Raw genomic sequence first — 14,980 nt, 5'->3', positions numbered from 1 at the left:
GGTCCTGAGCAAGTTGACTCAGTGAATCGACCCACACTGGAACCACAGACCCTTCTGAGGGGTAGAATTTCCTTCTTCTCAATTACATTTCCATGAAAGAATTAGAGTTCCTCTCTTAAAGACTGGCATCTGGGCTGCTTTCCAGTTGCCTGCTCCTTAATCTGCCTCCTCTGCTTATTCTGAAGGAGCTCATAATTGATGGTGGAATAAGGACAGATATACCAAAATCTGTGATGCTGTGTGGTACATACAAAGAGAGTTCAATGAAATTCATGCTGGGAGCACTGAGAAACTAAACTCCACCTGGGGGGTCTGGGGAGGCTTCACAGATGAGGTGGCATTTGAACAAAGGCTTTGAAGGCGGTGTTCACCATATGGCTGAAAGAAGACACTTTTCTCTTTTAAGCCATACCCTTCGTGATTGCATTTATAACTGGTGACAAGATGTGTTTGGCTGCTCTTTCAGGAAAACCTGCTTTTGTATTGTGCTGTATTAAGCAAGACTTCTTTATAAAGTTTGCAGGCCAGGCCCAGCTTTGCACTGTCTTTCTTCTCACCATCTTTCTATTAAAGATTTTAATAGTAGATGGTTTCAACTGTGAAATTATAGATGTTAGAGTTTAGCAGTTGCAAGCTCTCAGTGAGTGAAGTACATGTCTTGTTTTTTAAAAAATTTTGTATGTATTTCTTTCTGCTGCTGCTCCTACAGATGGCTGTGTACTATAGGAAAATCCAGTAGAACATCATTGCCTGCAAATTTCTGTTAGACTGCTAAGTACAACATAAAATGTGTCAAGCATGGTGGCTCATGCCTATAATCCCAACACTTTGGGAGGCCAAGGTGGGAGGATTGCTTGAGGCCAGGAGTTCAAGACCAGCCTGAAAACATAGTGAGACCCCTGTCTCTAAAACATAAAAAAATAGCCAGGCATGGTGGCACATGCTTAATAGAGTCTCAGCTCCTTGGGAGGAGGAGGTGGAGGATCTTGAGCCTCATCACACCACTGTGAGATGTGATTGCACCACTGCACTCCAGCCTGAGCAACAGAGTGAGACCCTGTCTCTAAGAAGAAGAAGAAGAATGCCATTTTGAAGCTATTCATTGGAAAAATGGCTGTGGTGGATATGGATAAATGGAATAGATGTTACATTTCTGCTACAAGAAAATAGTGGGGTCTTCATAATGTAATTATCAATAAGTAATTGAATTTCTCTTTTCCCTCTGGAAATTGTGTTGATTTAAGGTGCCTATACATTATAGGGAATTTTCTCTCTCACTTCAGAATGAATTGTGACATCACACAAGGGGTGACACTGTACCATCAAAAATAACTTTTAAAAAATTTGTCCTTTTCTTGGTTCTTTTACAAAGAACTTTTATTCATGTTTCCATGTTAGAAATAAAAGAGTTCAATTATTTTAGTTTGGACCCTAAGCTGGATAGTTTATAAACATGCAGATTAGCTTCATTTTTCATCAAAATGTTTCTCTTTTTTATTTTAGTCTGATGCCAACGCAAGTTACTTAAGAGCAGCTCGAGCTGGACACCTTGAAAAGGCCCTCGACTACATAAAAAATGGAGTTGACATCAACATTTGCAATCAGGTTAGTGGAAGTTATTATTGATTTTTTTTTACTTAAAACTCTAAAAATCCAGACTTTAAACTCTTAAAAACTTTCTTTTTTGTATGTGAGTTTTTTTTCCATTGAATTTTATCGACTTGTCATTGTCAAATTATCCTCTGCTCTGTTAGAAGAACATTCAGAAATGTAGGCATATGTCCATTAGTTAATTTCTAAAATTTAGTAAATGATGATAACAGAACAACCCATGTGGTTTTCAAGTACTTTGACTCCTAATTCAAGTTCCTGCACATGCAAGTGATCATTAGGTAGGACATTACAATATCTCAGGAGTTCTTGGTAGTCTGTTTACTGCTCTATTTTCAACCTGCTGAATAAAGCTTTTCCTTTCCTTTTGGTCAGAATGGGTTGAATGCTCTCCATCTTGCTTCCAAAGAAGGCCATGTAGAAGTTGTTTCTGAGCTGCTACAGAGAGAAGCCAATGTGGATGCAGCTACGAAGGTCAGTATCACATATTGAATGCTTTTGGTACCACTTGCCATGTTCTATGAGAATTCAGCCCGCAGTAAGAATTGGGGCACAACTCTCATAAGATATTTGTTAAATTTGTTCTCTTTGAGGATAATAGAAAAATTCAATAGATCAGTGAGTTGATATATCTTGATTTTCATTTTACAGAAAGGAAACACAGCATTGCACATCGCATCTTTGGCTGGACAAGCAGAGGTAGTAAAAGTCTTGGTTACAAATGGAGCCAATGTCAATGCACAATCTCAGGTAAGCGTACAACTCCATGCATAGACATTGTTACAATTCACAAACAATGTTCTTTGTGTCAGGTGCTTGCTTAGTTCACATATCCTCTAAGAACACAATGCTTAAGAACTATATTTAAAACAGTTACATTATTGCACATTTTGGAAGGCAAAGGCGGACAGATCACTTGAGGCCAGGAGTTTGAGACCAGCCTGGCCAATGTGGTGAATCCCTGTCTGTACTAAAAATACAAAAAAAAAAAAAAATTGGCCTGGCGTGGTGGCACATGCCTGTAATCCCAGCTACTTGGGAGGCTGAGGCACAAGAATCACTTAAACCCAGGAGGCAGAGGTTGTAGTGAACCAACATTGCACCACTGTACTCCAGCCTGTGTGACAGAGCAAGACTGTGTCTCAAAAAAAAAAAAGTTAAATTATTGCAGATTATTTAAAATCACATGTATTCTCATTTGCAATATATAAGAGAGAGTCAGATTTTTAAAGTAGTCTGTCTATAAAAGATACCAGTCATAGACGCAAAAGTTTAAAGAGTATCTATAATGCAGGGTCTTACACTATTTTATGATGCTAGCTTAGGTTCAATCTCAGTATTTATTAACCTACAAAAGAAATAAAGATGCCTATAAATAAGGAAATGTTCTTAAAATTTCAAAATATATCAGTGTTTTATCTATTTGGGAAAAGGGAGAATATACTTAATTCCTCCTTATAACTAAAGTATCTTTGTTGCTGTCTAAAACAGATTTTTTTTTTAAAGACAGAAGGAACTTTAAGAGTCCTCAAATTTAAAAATTTTCAGACTATTTGTAATGAACATAGGTACTCCTTTAAATCTTACATGGTCTTTGCTGAATTTCTAAGAGGAACACCAATAGCTTATCATTTGATAGACTTTGAGTCTAAAAGAATTTACTTTACTTTATTTTGTGTAAAAATATCTCGTTATTCAAGTATTCGTTATTTGGGTCCCCACAGACAGGTCATGTAGGAAAGCAAATATCATCATAATGCAAAAATATTCACTAAGGACATGACTGCATTTAAAACTGGTTCCCACTCAGACTTTCCTTCCAGCCAAATGCTGACTTCCATCCCTATTTGTCAGTGTCTCGCCAGGGATGTTGGATATTGAACAAATTGATTGTAGAACAAAACTGCAAGTTTTGACAAAGACACTAGATTTCCTGAAGTCAGGGAAAGTGATGTTGGAGAACTTCTGGGTGCACAGCTGAGCTGTGCATACGTAGCACTCTGGCAGCATTAGACTAGGAAGCATGTGAAAAGTTAGGATGATTTCCTGATAGCTGTTTCATATAAGAATGATTTGAAAATACATAGATTAAATGAAGACCAAAAGTTAAGTGAGATCTTTAGATGACAAATACTTCTTGCAAAAGATGGTCTTTTTTCTTATGCTATGAAAATTAAAATGTGAAGAATTTCAACATATATCATTTTGTTGGGAAAAAATAACACTTGGTTTAGTCTTTGTTCATTCTGAGAACTTATACATGAATGCAGTTATAATCTGTATTATATTAAATCATATAAGCCTATTTTTATAATTTCCAGTTTTATCTTTTAAGAGTAAGTCTGAATCAAACTTTTTAAAAAAATTATTTGCTATGGCCTTTTACTCTCCATTTAAATGCACTTGATTTTACTGTGCTTTTCCAGTACTAATTATCTTAGGATATCAAGAGTGTCCTCTGTTTTATGGGTTCACAGAACTGCAGTGACTTCCTCCCCTGTTTACTACAGACACAGCAATGACAGCTCTGATGCCATAAAATGGCAGAGTCAAAGAAAAGGAACTGCATAGTGCTTCCAACTGCATGGTTCTTGTATACTTGCTCTAAATTCATTCTAGTTTCCCGTGGTTGGACCTTTGTTACATGATCTGTGCCAATTATTCTGATTCCCTAGGAGAGTTCCTTTGGAGTAATAATGCTTTTCCAGAAAGGAATAATATAAAACTGAATAGCAACAAGTATAGTACTTTGAGAGAGATACAGACCAGCTGACTACAATAGAAGCATCATGCTTTTAAATGAATTTTTTTTTTTAATAATCCAATAATATTTTACTGAAATAAGGCTAGGTAGTTTTAAGCTCTGAAATAGTGGGAAAACTCTTTAATCCATATTCATTTCTTTTATTATTTTCTCAAGGGAGGAAAAAATAGACCTCCTTCTTTCAAACATCACATCCACTGTTGAATAATAGCCATAGTTTTAAACTGACTCTGCAGTGTTTGGGAGAAGCTGCAGTTGAAATAAAATCCTAATCAGTTCTAATTTGAATTTATACACATTCCACACTGATGATGCAGTAAGGGAGAAGAACATGTGAAATTCCCTGTTACTTACAGTTGTGCTTGAAATTACCAGCCACACATTGCACAGCAAAGCATTTCCCCCTTCATCTGGACACCTGCCCTCATATGCCTTCTGAATTTGTTCTGTGGATGAAATAAGTAATGAGATGAACATGCGAAGGAAGGGAGTTTCTGTGATAATTCCTGGTAACAACTCTTCAGTAGGAGCTTTCATAAAGAGTAACAAGCAACAATGTCAATTCCATTTAGGCAGCAGCACATAAAACAGTACAGAAATATTAATATTCAAGAAAGACGGCATCACTATTGACATAAAATTTTAACCCATAGGCAATATTTACTAGCTAACAAAATATAGTGTAAAAAGAGCCCCTTACTCTTCATTATAAAAATTCTCCTCTTAAACATAAAAATGACGTTGGGGAATATAAAGTTCTCATCTTATAAACTAAGGCTTTATAAACTAGGAATTTATAGATTTTAAGGTAATTTCTGTCATTGCCTTGATCTTAGGTCCTAACAAGTTAACTCTTTCTTTTATTACTTAACATTCCAGTCATCGAGTCCTACTCTGAGAAAGAAATTGAGTTGACTAAATTGTGATAATAAGGAATTCTATTATTAAATCCTTAATACTTTATACTAGATAGATCAACAATGATTAACAATGTTTGCTGTTGAAAAATCTCAAACTGCACAAATGACATCCCCCACTCTTCCCGCTTTCTCTGTCTTTATAATATAAAGCACCAACTGAATTTATAAAGAAGTGAAGTCCGTTTCCAATAACATTATAACTGCCAAAGTATTTTAAATGAGTGGATTTTCATGGTGGTATTTGCAAAGGTAATAGGCTTTAAGTTAGCCAGTGCCTCCTTGGTCTTTCTGGGTACTCTGATATTCCCTATGGTGGGACAGTTTGATCCTGACAAAGTTAGACTGTACAAGTATGGGACTTTGGGTATGGTTCAGATTGAGCCTTTGTGACCTCACATTGCACCTCTAATCTAACTGACTTTCACGAAAATTAGTGACGTATAGGAATCAATGCAAATCTTTCACCATACCCTTAACATCTTAATTAAGAACAGCGCTTTATGAGGTGCAAAGGCTGGCCATAGAAAACTAGAATGAATAGAAAAATTTCATGGATGAAATGTAAGCTCTTCCCCAAGTGAAATCATAGGAATACTTATTATTTTATTTTATTTTGGTGTGTATTAGACAGCATGCCTCAGTACTATGTACAAAATTATAAGTCTGCAGATTTACATGCTTATAATAGCACCACTGTAAACATTCGGAGCAGAAGGTATTGAATATATTGGATAAAATCAGACTTCAAATAGCATACTCACTCCATCTAAGCTGCTCTGCCTTTAGAGATTTAATCTGTTGTTGTTACAGAAAAGAAAATGCAAATTGGGCACCCGTATATTCCTTCAAGCTTTGTTTTGGAAATGTTCTAAATTAGGAAATTACTATAAAGACAGTGGTATACTTTTTTCTGTTATTTTGAAATCTGACCATTCTCCCAATCCACGCGCCATTTCACAGCGAACAGTTACGGTTCTAGGTTGTCTAATGACAACACATTGAGTTAAGGGTGTCTCAGCCTCTGAGCTGGGGAGCGATGGCAGTATTTTTATTCGCCCTTTCCAAAGGACACTTCTGATTTTCTCTCTAGAATCATAACTAAATGGCATGTATGTGTTCTCATGTCTTGACCATTTCTTGAGACATAAAATTTGTAATTTGGGGTGTTATCTGAATTAAAGGAATAGAAATTAACTTAAGCACAAGAGGAAATTTATTGAAATTGCTTGGGGAACACAGAGAACAGAAAGCTAAAGAAGTTTTCAGAAGCTTTGGAAACCCCATAGCTGGGGTGGAGAGTAGGAGAACATAGAGTTAAGCAAGAGAGTAGGGCTGCCCTCTGACCTGGTTCCTACAGGTCAATCAAGGGTGGACCTAAACGAGAAAACAGAAGATAACCTGCATGTGTGTCTACTCCATAATTAATGAAGGGCAAGCTCATTTGTCTCAGTCCATCCAGGACAAGTCCTATCTGCATAATGGGAAGAAGTAATTCTCTAAAAGAAAATAGGGGTGACATTTTCCCGAAGGGGAAATGGGTATGAGGACTGGTGACAGAAACTAAAGCTAAATAAAATAAGCACCCAACTCTACAAATGACAACTCTAAAATCGAAATTTCCACCATGAGAGACTCACCAAAAACATTTTATCAGTATAGAGAGCAGAAATAGCATAAGAAGGCCACACACCATGCTCACACCTGCAATCCTAGCACTTTGGAAGGCCAAAGCAGGAGGATCACTTGAGGCTAGAGTTTGAGACCAGCCCCGGCAACATAGTGAGACCCTGTTTCCACAAAAATAAAAATAAAAAAGTTACCCAGATGCGGTGGTGCATGCCTGTTTTAGCTACTCAGGAAGCTAAGGCTGGAGGATCACTTGAGCCCGGGTTAAGGCTGCAGTGAGCTATGATCATATCACTACACACGGATCTGGGCGGTAAGAACAAGACCCTATCTATATTAGTCTGTTCTCATGCTGCTAATAAAGATATATCCAAGACTGGGTAATTTATAAAGAAGAGGTTTAATTGACTCACAGTTCCACATGGCTGGGGAGGCCTCACAATCATGGTGGAAGGCAAATAAGGAGCAAAGTCATGTTATACATGCTGGCAGGCAAGAGAGCATGTGCAGGGGAACTCCCATTTATAAAACCATCAGATCTCATGAGATTTATTCACTACAAGAACAGTATGGGAGAAACTGCCCCATGATTCAATGATCTCCACCTGGCCTTGCCCTTGATATGTGGGGATTATTACAATTCAAGGTGAGATTTGGGTGGGGACACAGCCAAACCATATCACTATCTCTTAAAAAAAATGAAAGAAATAGCATAAGACCCTTCAAGGACAGATTTTGTATGATTATATTTATATAGAATAACCAGAATAGACCAAACCATAGAGACAGAAAGTGCATTAGTGGTTACTAGGAGGAAACGGGGAGTGATTACTAAGGAGTATAGGGCTTCTTTTTAGGATGATGAAAATGTTCTAGAATTAGATAGAAGGGTTGCATAATTTTATGAATATACTTAAAGCCACTAAATTGTACACTTTAAAAAGGTGAGCTTTATGAGATGCAAATTATATATCAATAAATATTTTAAAAATCAAAAAACAAGCAAGGATATGACCATTCAGAAAATGATCAACTCTCAGGTAATAATCTTAGGATGGCAAGTACTCTAAAAGAAGGTGGAAAGCTATTGTGGAAAACAGTTAATTACAGGGCTACATCTTTCTGTGACTCGTGTCTACAAGTGTTTCTACGTAATCCTAATTCTGTGCATCTCAGTTTCTGTCATTATAAAACAGGGCATGTGGAATGATTTCAGAGTTGTGCTTCTTAAGAATAACTCTCTAGAAGCTCCAGGTCTGTAAGAAAGAATTACCTTAAAACCCGGTGCCTGAGTCTGGGCTTTCTTCATGGATCCTGAAATGGTTGGTTCTGGAAGGAAACTGTGACAACAATGGACACTCACTACAGCCAGACATGTGTGGATAGACTAGTGTTTCTTAGGCAGTCTTGGACCATAGCAGACCTCCACCCTGAAGCTGAGAATGAACTGGCATTGCTTGCCGTGACATAAATATCTTGTTGATATTTATGTCCGAGAGGACAACATTTATTTTGGAACTATTAAAAAAAAACACACAAAACTTTACCCCTAAAAATCTGAACCTGCCCTCTCGAAGTTTCAGCTTTCAGAGAGAGCACTGGATAAGGGAAGATAGACACTTAGTACTTAGTTTAGCGATGAGAAAAAGACAACTGGTTTTGGCCTTTCTTTTCTTTTTTGTTTTGTTGCTTAAAAAATATTTAAGGATGTCATGAGCTTTCACTTTGGTCTAATTAGAAAATGGGAAAATAGCAATATGATGAGGGTAATCCTAAACTCCCTTTCAGTTTCACTCATAGTGCTGGGAAGAGGGACAGAGATGAAAGACACACAGGCCTATGGACACACACACACACACACACACACACACACACACACACACACACACACACACACACACACACACAGTGTTCCAAGTACTCCGTGCTTCATGTTTAAATGTGGTAGAATCTTTCATGATAGAACAGAGTAACCATGGGTTCCAGAGATATTATCAGGTAGACAATTTGAAATTAAGAAGATTGAATGTGATGTTGCATTCCACTGCCTCTAATTTTGTGTTTCTAATCTGGAGCCTGGCAACCAGATTACCTAACTTGTTACAATTGTGTGCCAAATAGAGGAAGTAGAATAGAGGAACTCTGATAAGTACATAGCCATGGTGGATTTGTTATGTGGCATCAAATTTATCTGCTCAAGGATCTTTTTAACTTACTTTCTAGTTCTCAGTTATAAGCCAAAAGCAGTGTGTTCACCAGAGGCTGAACTTATCAAAAAGTAACGTAATCATATAGTAGTTGATATTTATAATAATGAACCTAAATCTTCTTGTCACAAAGTTTGAATATTTGCTAACATTGTAGTTTAGAATATATTTACTTTTAGTCTTTGAAATTGCACAATGTATACAATAAAATTTTTACAATATTCAGTTAAATAGAATTGCATTTTGAAAAGCGTGCAAAAAGAATTTACTGGCTGGATGTGGTGGCTCACAATTGTAACCTAGCACTTTGGGAGGCCGAGGCAGGCAGATGGCTTAAGCTCAGGAGTTCAAGATCATTCTGGGTGACACAGGGAGACCCAATCCCTATAAAAAAAATAAATAAATTAGCTGGGTGTGGTGGTGCATGCCTGTAGCCCCAGCTAGTTGGGAGGCTGAGGCTGAAGGATCTTTTGAGCCCAAGAAATTCAGGCTGCAATGAGCTGTGATCACACCACTACGCTCCATTTTTTTTTGGTTTTTTATTATTCTTATTTTGAAACAGGGCAACAGAGTGAGACCCTGTTCAAAATAATAATAAAACAAAATATTATAGTTTGAAAACTGCAATTCGTTTGATGTTTATATCTTGCAATAAGATTTTAAAATAGTATGGTATTTCATAGATATGAAATATATTCTTCTAAAAAACAAATGTATATGCAATATATTTTTAATAGGAAACTTAAGATGTAATATGCATGTTAATTTGCTTGGATCCAATTTCTTTGAGAGTTGATGCATATTTCAGAGAGGCACACACACACACACAAAATATATGTGTATATGTGCGTATGGATAATGTATAATATGTATGGATATATGTATTCTGAACATAAAAATACCTTGGCAAAAAAATACAAAGGAAGGAAACCTACAAAAAACAGACTATGAATTAGATTGAATCACACCATTATGCAAATTAGCATTTCTTTTTTTGCTCTAAAGATCACATCTGTGGTAACCTTGAAGCTATTTGAGATTAATATAAATTCATTTCCATGTCGAAACTACTTCAGATGCTTACTTTTGTGTGAAAGAATTACGTTTATTTAAAACAGATAATTAAGGCTTGGGAGCTACAATGACGAAATGTGTTTTTCTTCATAGTCTCATGGCATCTAGTAAAATACTTACTCATGGTAGGCTCTCAATAAGTGGTTGATGACTGAGTGCACTTATTTAAAGTGGGTAAATTGCTTTGAATTATACTTGGACTATTAACTGTAAACTATGATCTATACTAACATTATGAATTATAAAAAATAATTTTGAATTACACAGATTAGGAATTTAGCTTAAGTGATGGTGCTTGGGTTTTCTAATAAATACTAATATCTATATGAAAGTATTAAAGTTATTGTATGTGAGTACTTCTTAGAGCATAAATCATTGGTATCATAGAAAAATAGATTGTCTCTGGAAAGCTGCGGATTAACATTGTTTTTCTTATTTTGCAGAATGGTTTCACGCCATTGTATATGGCAGCCCAGGAAAATCACCTGGAAGTTGTCAAGTTTCTTCTTGACAATGGTGCAAGCCAGAGCCTAGCCACAGAGGTAAGTCATTTTGGTTTTTTTCCCTATGGGTAAGTTCACATTTTGAAAACTTGGAGTTGAGAATTTGTCCTACTAGTATTTCATTTGAAGATGTATATTAATGTGTGGGTTCATAAGTTTTATGAAATACATTACTAAATCTTTCAATCTTTAAATCTGTCACCTTTTAATCTTTAAAAATCTTCTGTTGCATAGATACCTTTTCTGTTCTTAAATGCCCAATTCTATGCTATAGTTGTGCTATTATTTTAATATTTAACATATTTGCTTAAGAATTCTGTTTTGTCTCTTACAATTTTGCCTCATGGGCAAAGGCAATAATTGTTTTGGAATAACTGATTTGAATTATCATTTCAATAAAACGTTAGCTTTAAATTGGTTTTTTCCAAATTTAAGTTAACCTAATTATTATGATTGAATTTGTGTGTTTTTTAAGTTGAGACTTAATTCATACTTATAAATAAAACTATTATACTTTTTTTTTTTTTGAGACAGAGCCTTGCTCTGTCTCCCAGGCTGGAGTGCAGTGACGCGATCTCGGCTTACTGCAACCTCTGCCTCCCAGGTTCAAGTGATTCTCCTGCCTCAGCCTCCCAGGTAGCTGGGATTACAGGCACCTGCCACCACACCCAGCTAATTTTTATATTTTTAGTAGAGATGGGGTTTCACCATCTTGGCCACCATGCCCAGCCAAAATTATTATACATTTTAAAGTGTTAAATAGACATGGTATTTGAAGAAAAAAAAATATTTGCAGTCTATGATAGATGAATTATTAAAAAATAGAAAGTTGTTTAAGCCATTGATACTGTCTTAAGTAATGTTTATTTTTAAAATTAATCTGGATGGAAGACTGGAATCACTTAAGCATGTCACCAAATATCTATTGCTAATAATAAAGGATTAATATATGAGTATTTTTTATTTCTAACAAAACAGTGAATTAGAGCAGATACAGGGTTATCCTTATTATAAACCACTGCTCATCCTGATGTGCTTCCTGAGGGGCACAGAAAAGATGGCAATAGAGGAACTGCATCTAATCTCACTTAGTTTTTGGGATTATGCCTTCTAGGGTAACCACTACATAAATTAAGTGATAGCTCACACAAAAGATATAAAAACAACCATAAATATATGAAAAATTCTCATCCTCATTTCTAGTCAAAGAAATATTTATTAATCAGATATAAAAATCTTATCTTTTGTCAATGAGACTAAAAAAAAATTGATAGGGAGAGGAATCCAGAACTTTCCTACAATACTGGTGAAATTGATTGTTGGTTACAACACTTTTGCAGAACATTTGGCAGTAACTATCAAAAATTAATATTTACAAAACTTTTTACTTAGCAGTTCCACTTCTAACAATTTATATTATAGAAATACCAGATATATAAGCTATATATTATAGATATATTTGCATTAGGATGCAAAAATAGTAGACAAGAATGTTTGTCAACACAATTAGTAACAGCAATTTCTAAAAATCAGAAAGAATCAGCCAGGGGTGGTGGCTCACGCCTGTAATTCCCACATTTTGGGAGGCTGAGGCGAGCAGATCACGAGGTCAGGAGATCATGACCATCCTGGCCAACATGGTGAAACCCCATCTCTACTAAAAATACAAAAAAATTAGCTGGGCATGGTGGCGCATGCCTATAGTCCTAGCTACTTGGGAGGCTGAGGCAGGAGAATTGCTTGAACCCAGGAGGCAGAGATTGCAGTAAGCCGAGATCACACCACTGCACTACAGCCTGGGCAACAACCTGGGCAACAATGAGAGACTCTGTCTCAAAAAAAAAAAAAAAAAAAAAAAAAAAAATCAGAAAGAATCTAAATATACCACCAATAAGAATCCTGTTTATTCAGAACTATCTGGCTTTGAAAGGAACTGAAAAGAAACCTGTTAATAAATGTTCATATATTTATACAGTAACATGCCATTCAGCAGTGTTAAAAATGAGACAAGCCTCTGATATAAGAAAACGTCCATAGTAGATTGTTATCAGTGGTTTGCCCTGAGAATCAGGAGGGAGCCTTTGTACCCATCAGTACTGTTGGGGATTTTTATACCCATTTTTTCATTTTATACCCATCCGTACTTTAGGGGATTTTTATCATGAGAATCCTATTTTTTTAAATAGTATTCTTAAATCTAGTTAAGAAATAACTACTGGTTGATATCAAAATAACAAACATTTAGCCAGGTGCAGTGGTGCACACCTGTAGCCTCAGCTCCTCAGGAGGCCGAGATGGGATGATCACTTGAGCCTAGGAGTTTGAGGATATAGTGCTCTGTGGTTGCACCGTGAGTAGTCCCTACACTCCAGCCTGGGCAACAGTGAGACTCTGTCTCTAAACAAACGAAAAAGAACAAACGTTTGCTAGGCACAGAACGGTGCCTCTCTTCACACTCAAGAGTAGTAGCTATTCAAAGCACAGTACGATGCACACACTGTGTCATAGTGCACAGGGGAAAGAGAGACAGTCAGGGGCTACTGGCTAAGGGAAAACCCATCCTCATTTTTGGATGGAAATATTAGGCAATATAAATAACCTAATGAAAGTGATTCCATAGCTGTCTTTGTACAGACGGTGTGGTACTCTTTTTTTACACTGTGATGTACAGATCAGTCTCTCCTTTAGAAGCAAACATAACCCCAATTTACTGCTAATAGATTTGAATTAGCTTGTAAACCAATTGCCAATAACTCTCAGAGCTCTCTAGTACTTTTTGAAGTTTTCAAGGCCCGAAAAGAAGCCCTACAACTAACTTGAAAAATAGTATGTGAGATCTTCAAATCACTACTTCAGTCTTTTGGCCAAGGATATATATTTTAAAAGCTTTTACTCCTTTACATTAATTTAATTTCATGTTATTTTTGTAGTTTTACAGGAAAAAACAATATTGTGTCTAATAAGTCATGTTCATGTCTTCAGGGAGGTTGCTATTATATTGCTGTATAAACAACACCTAATTACCTAGAGATGTTTGAACCTTTGAATTTTTTCTCCTCTTTTGGATTATTGGTATTAGAGAATGAGAACAACAGGAAATAAGACATTTTATTCAAATGATATTCTAATTACTGCATTACACTCTTATTAGCAATAATATTGGTGTCATTTATAGAAAAGTCTGTATTTACAGAACAAACAGTAGGGGACAATTAAAGGATCCTTTAAATAGCACATTTTTGATAGAATCTTTAATTCATTACATAATGGGATATTGCCAGATTCTTTTAAAAGTGTTTTTTTCAGTAAGCCTGGCACACTTCAAATCTTGTATATGTGTAGCAAGACTTCAATATAATTGTGGTTTTGAAAAATTCTTTATGTTACTGTGTACTGCATATTTTCTTTTCTATCTATCTATTTATCTATCTATCTGTCTATCTTCCTCTTGCTAATTATGATTCTGAAGCATGCAGTAAATTTGTTTGTTCATTTATTTTATGAGTAATTATTAAGCATCTATTATGTTTCAAACACTGCACAAGGTAGTGGATCTCCTTGGGTAACCAGGGGATGGACCCTTTTTTCAAGTAGCCTGTACCATATTTCCTTTCTGCTCATTTTTATCTTAAGAATAACCACACACAGCAAACCACACGGTTTAAACTTGGTTTCGAAACAAAATCTGGAGCTGCTAATTTTAGCTGTCAACACCTTAGAGCTGGTATCTTTGTATCTTTAATTGGCTTATGCAGGAAACATATTCTTGTCAGTGCTAATCCGCTCAGTTGCAGTTTATTTTCTGGTACAAAATAGTTTCCTTTATGTATAGGTCCTGTGAATTTTAAAATTTACCTCAGTGGAAATGTAGCCATTTTGTTTGGATTCACAACAGAAGTGGACTGTCATTTTTACCCCTTAGGTTTTGTTCAGGTTTTTAAAGTGAGATGCAAAATTAAATCTTAAAACACAATTTTCCTTTTGCCACACTCTCATTTAAACAATGCATATTTCCTTTTTTTTTTTTTTTTTTTTGCAAAAGTAACACATTACATAAATGAGAACATACAATAAAAGGCAAGAAGTCTGTTAGTTTTTCCTAGAGATAACATTTTTATCCAATTGTTTGCACATGTACACATTATATACATATATGTACCTTAATGAAAATGTCTATTTACATTGATATGTAGACTACTTTTCTTATATATTCTAAAGTTTCTATCTGTAAGTGTAAACCTATGATATCATTTTAGTGACATCTTGGATGTATCC

At 35.7% G+C, this 14,980-nt stretch overlaps 1 protein-coding gene across 5 annotated transcripts in view; it reads left to right on the top strand.

Annotated features, from left to right (window-relative positions):
• ANK3 (ankyrin 3) overlaps window positions 1-14,980 on the top strand; it is a 359,094-nt gene that overhangs the window by 106,195 nt on the left and 237,919 nt on the right. For all 5 annotated transcript variants that reach the window (XM_021675764.2, XM_021675765.2, XM_012445733.2 and 2 more), the window contains exons 2-5: window positions 1,504-1,605; window positions 1,987-2,085; window positions 2,263-2,361; window positions 10,646-10,744. In XM_021675764.2, the coding sequence (XP_021531439.2) occupies window positions 1,504-1,605; window positions 1,987-2,085; window positions 2,263-2,361; window positions 10,646-10,744 (399 nt within the window). The remainder of the gene's footprint in view (window positions 1-1,503; window positions 1,606-1,986; window positions 2,086-2,262; window positions 2,362-10,645; window positions 10,745-14,980) is intronic.

The sequence above is a fragment of the Aotus nancymaae genome, unplaced genomic scaffold, assembly GCF_030222135.1.
Source record: "Aotus nancymaae isolate 86718 unplaced genomic scaffold, 86718_ANA_hifiasm-v0.15.2.pri h1tg000010l, whole genome shotgun sequence".
NCBI lineage: Eukaryota > Metazoa > Chordata > Mammalia > Primates > Aotidae > Aotus > Aotus nancymaae.
This window is presented reverse-complemented; position numbering and strand designations above follow the sequence as displayed.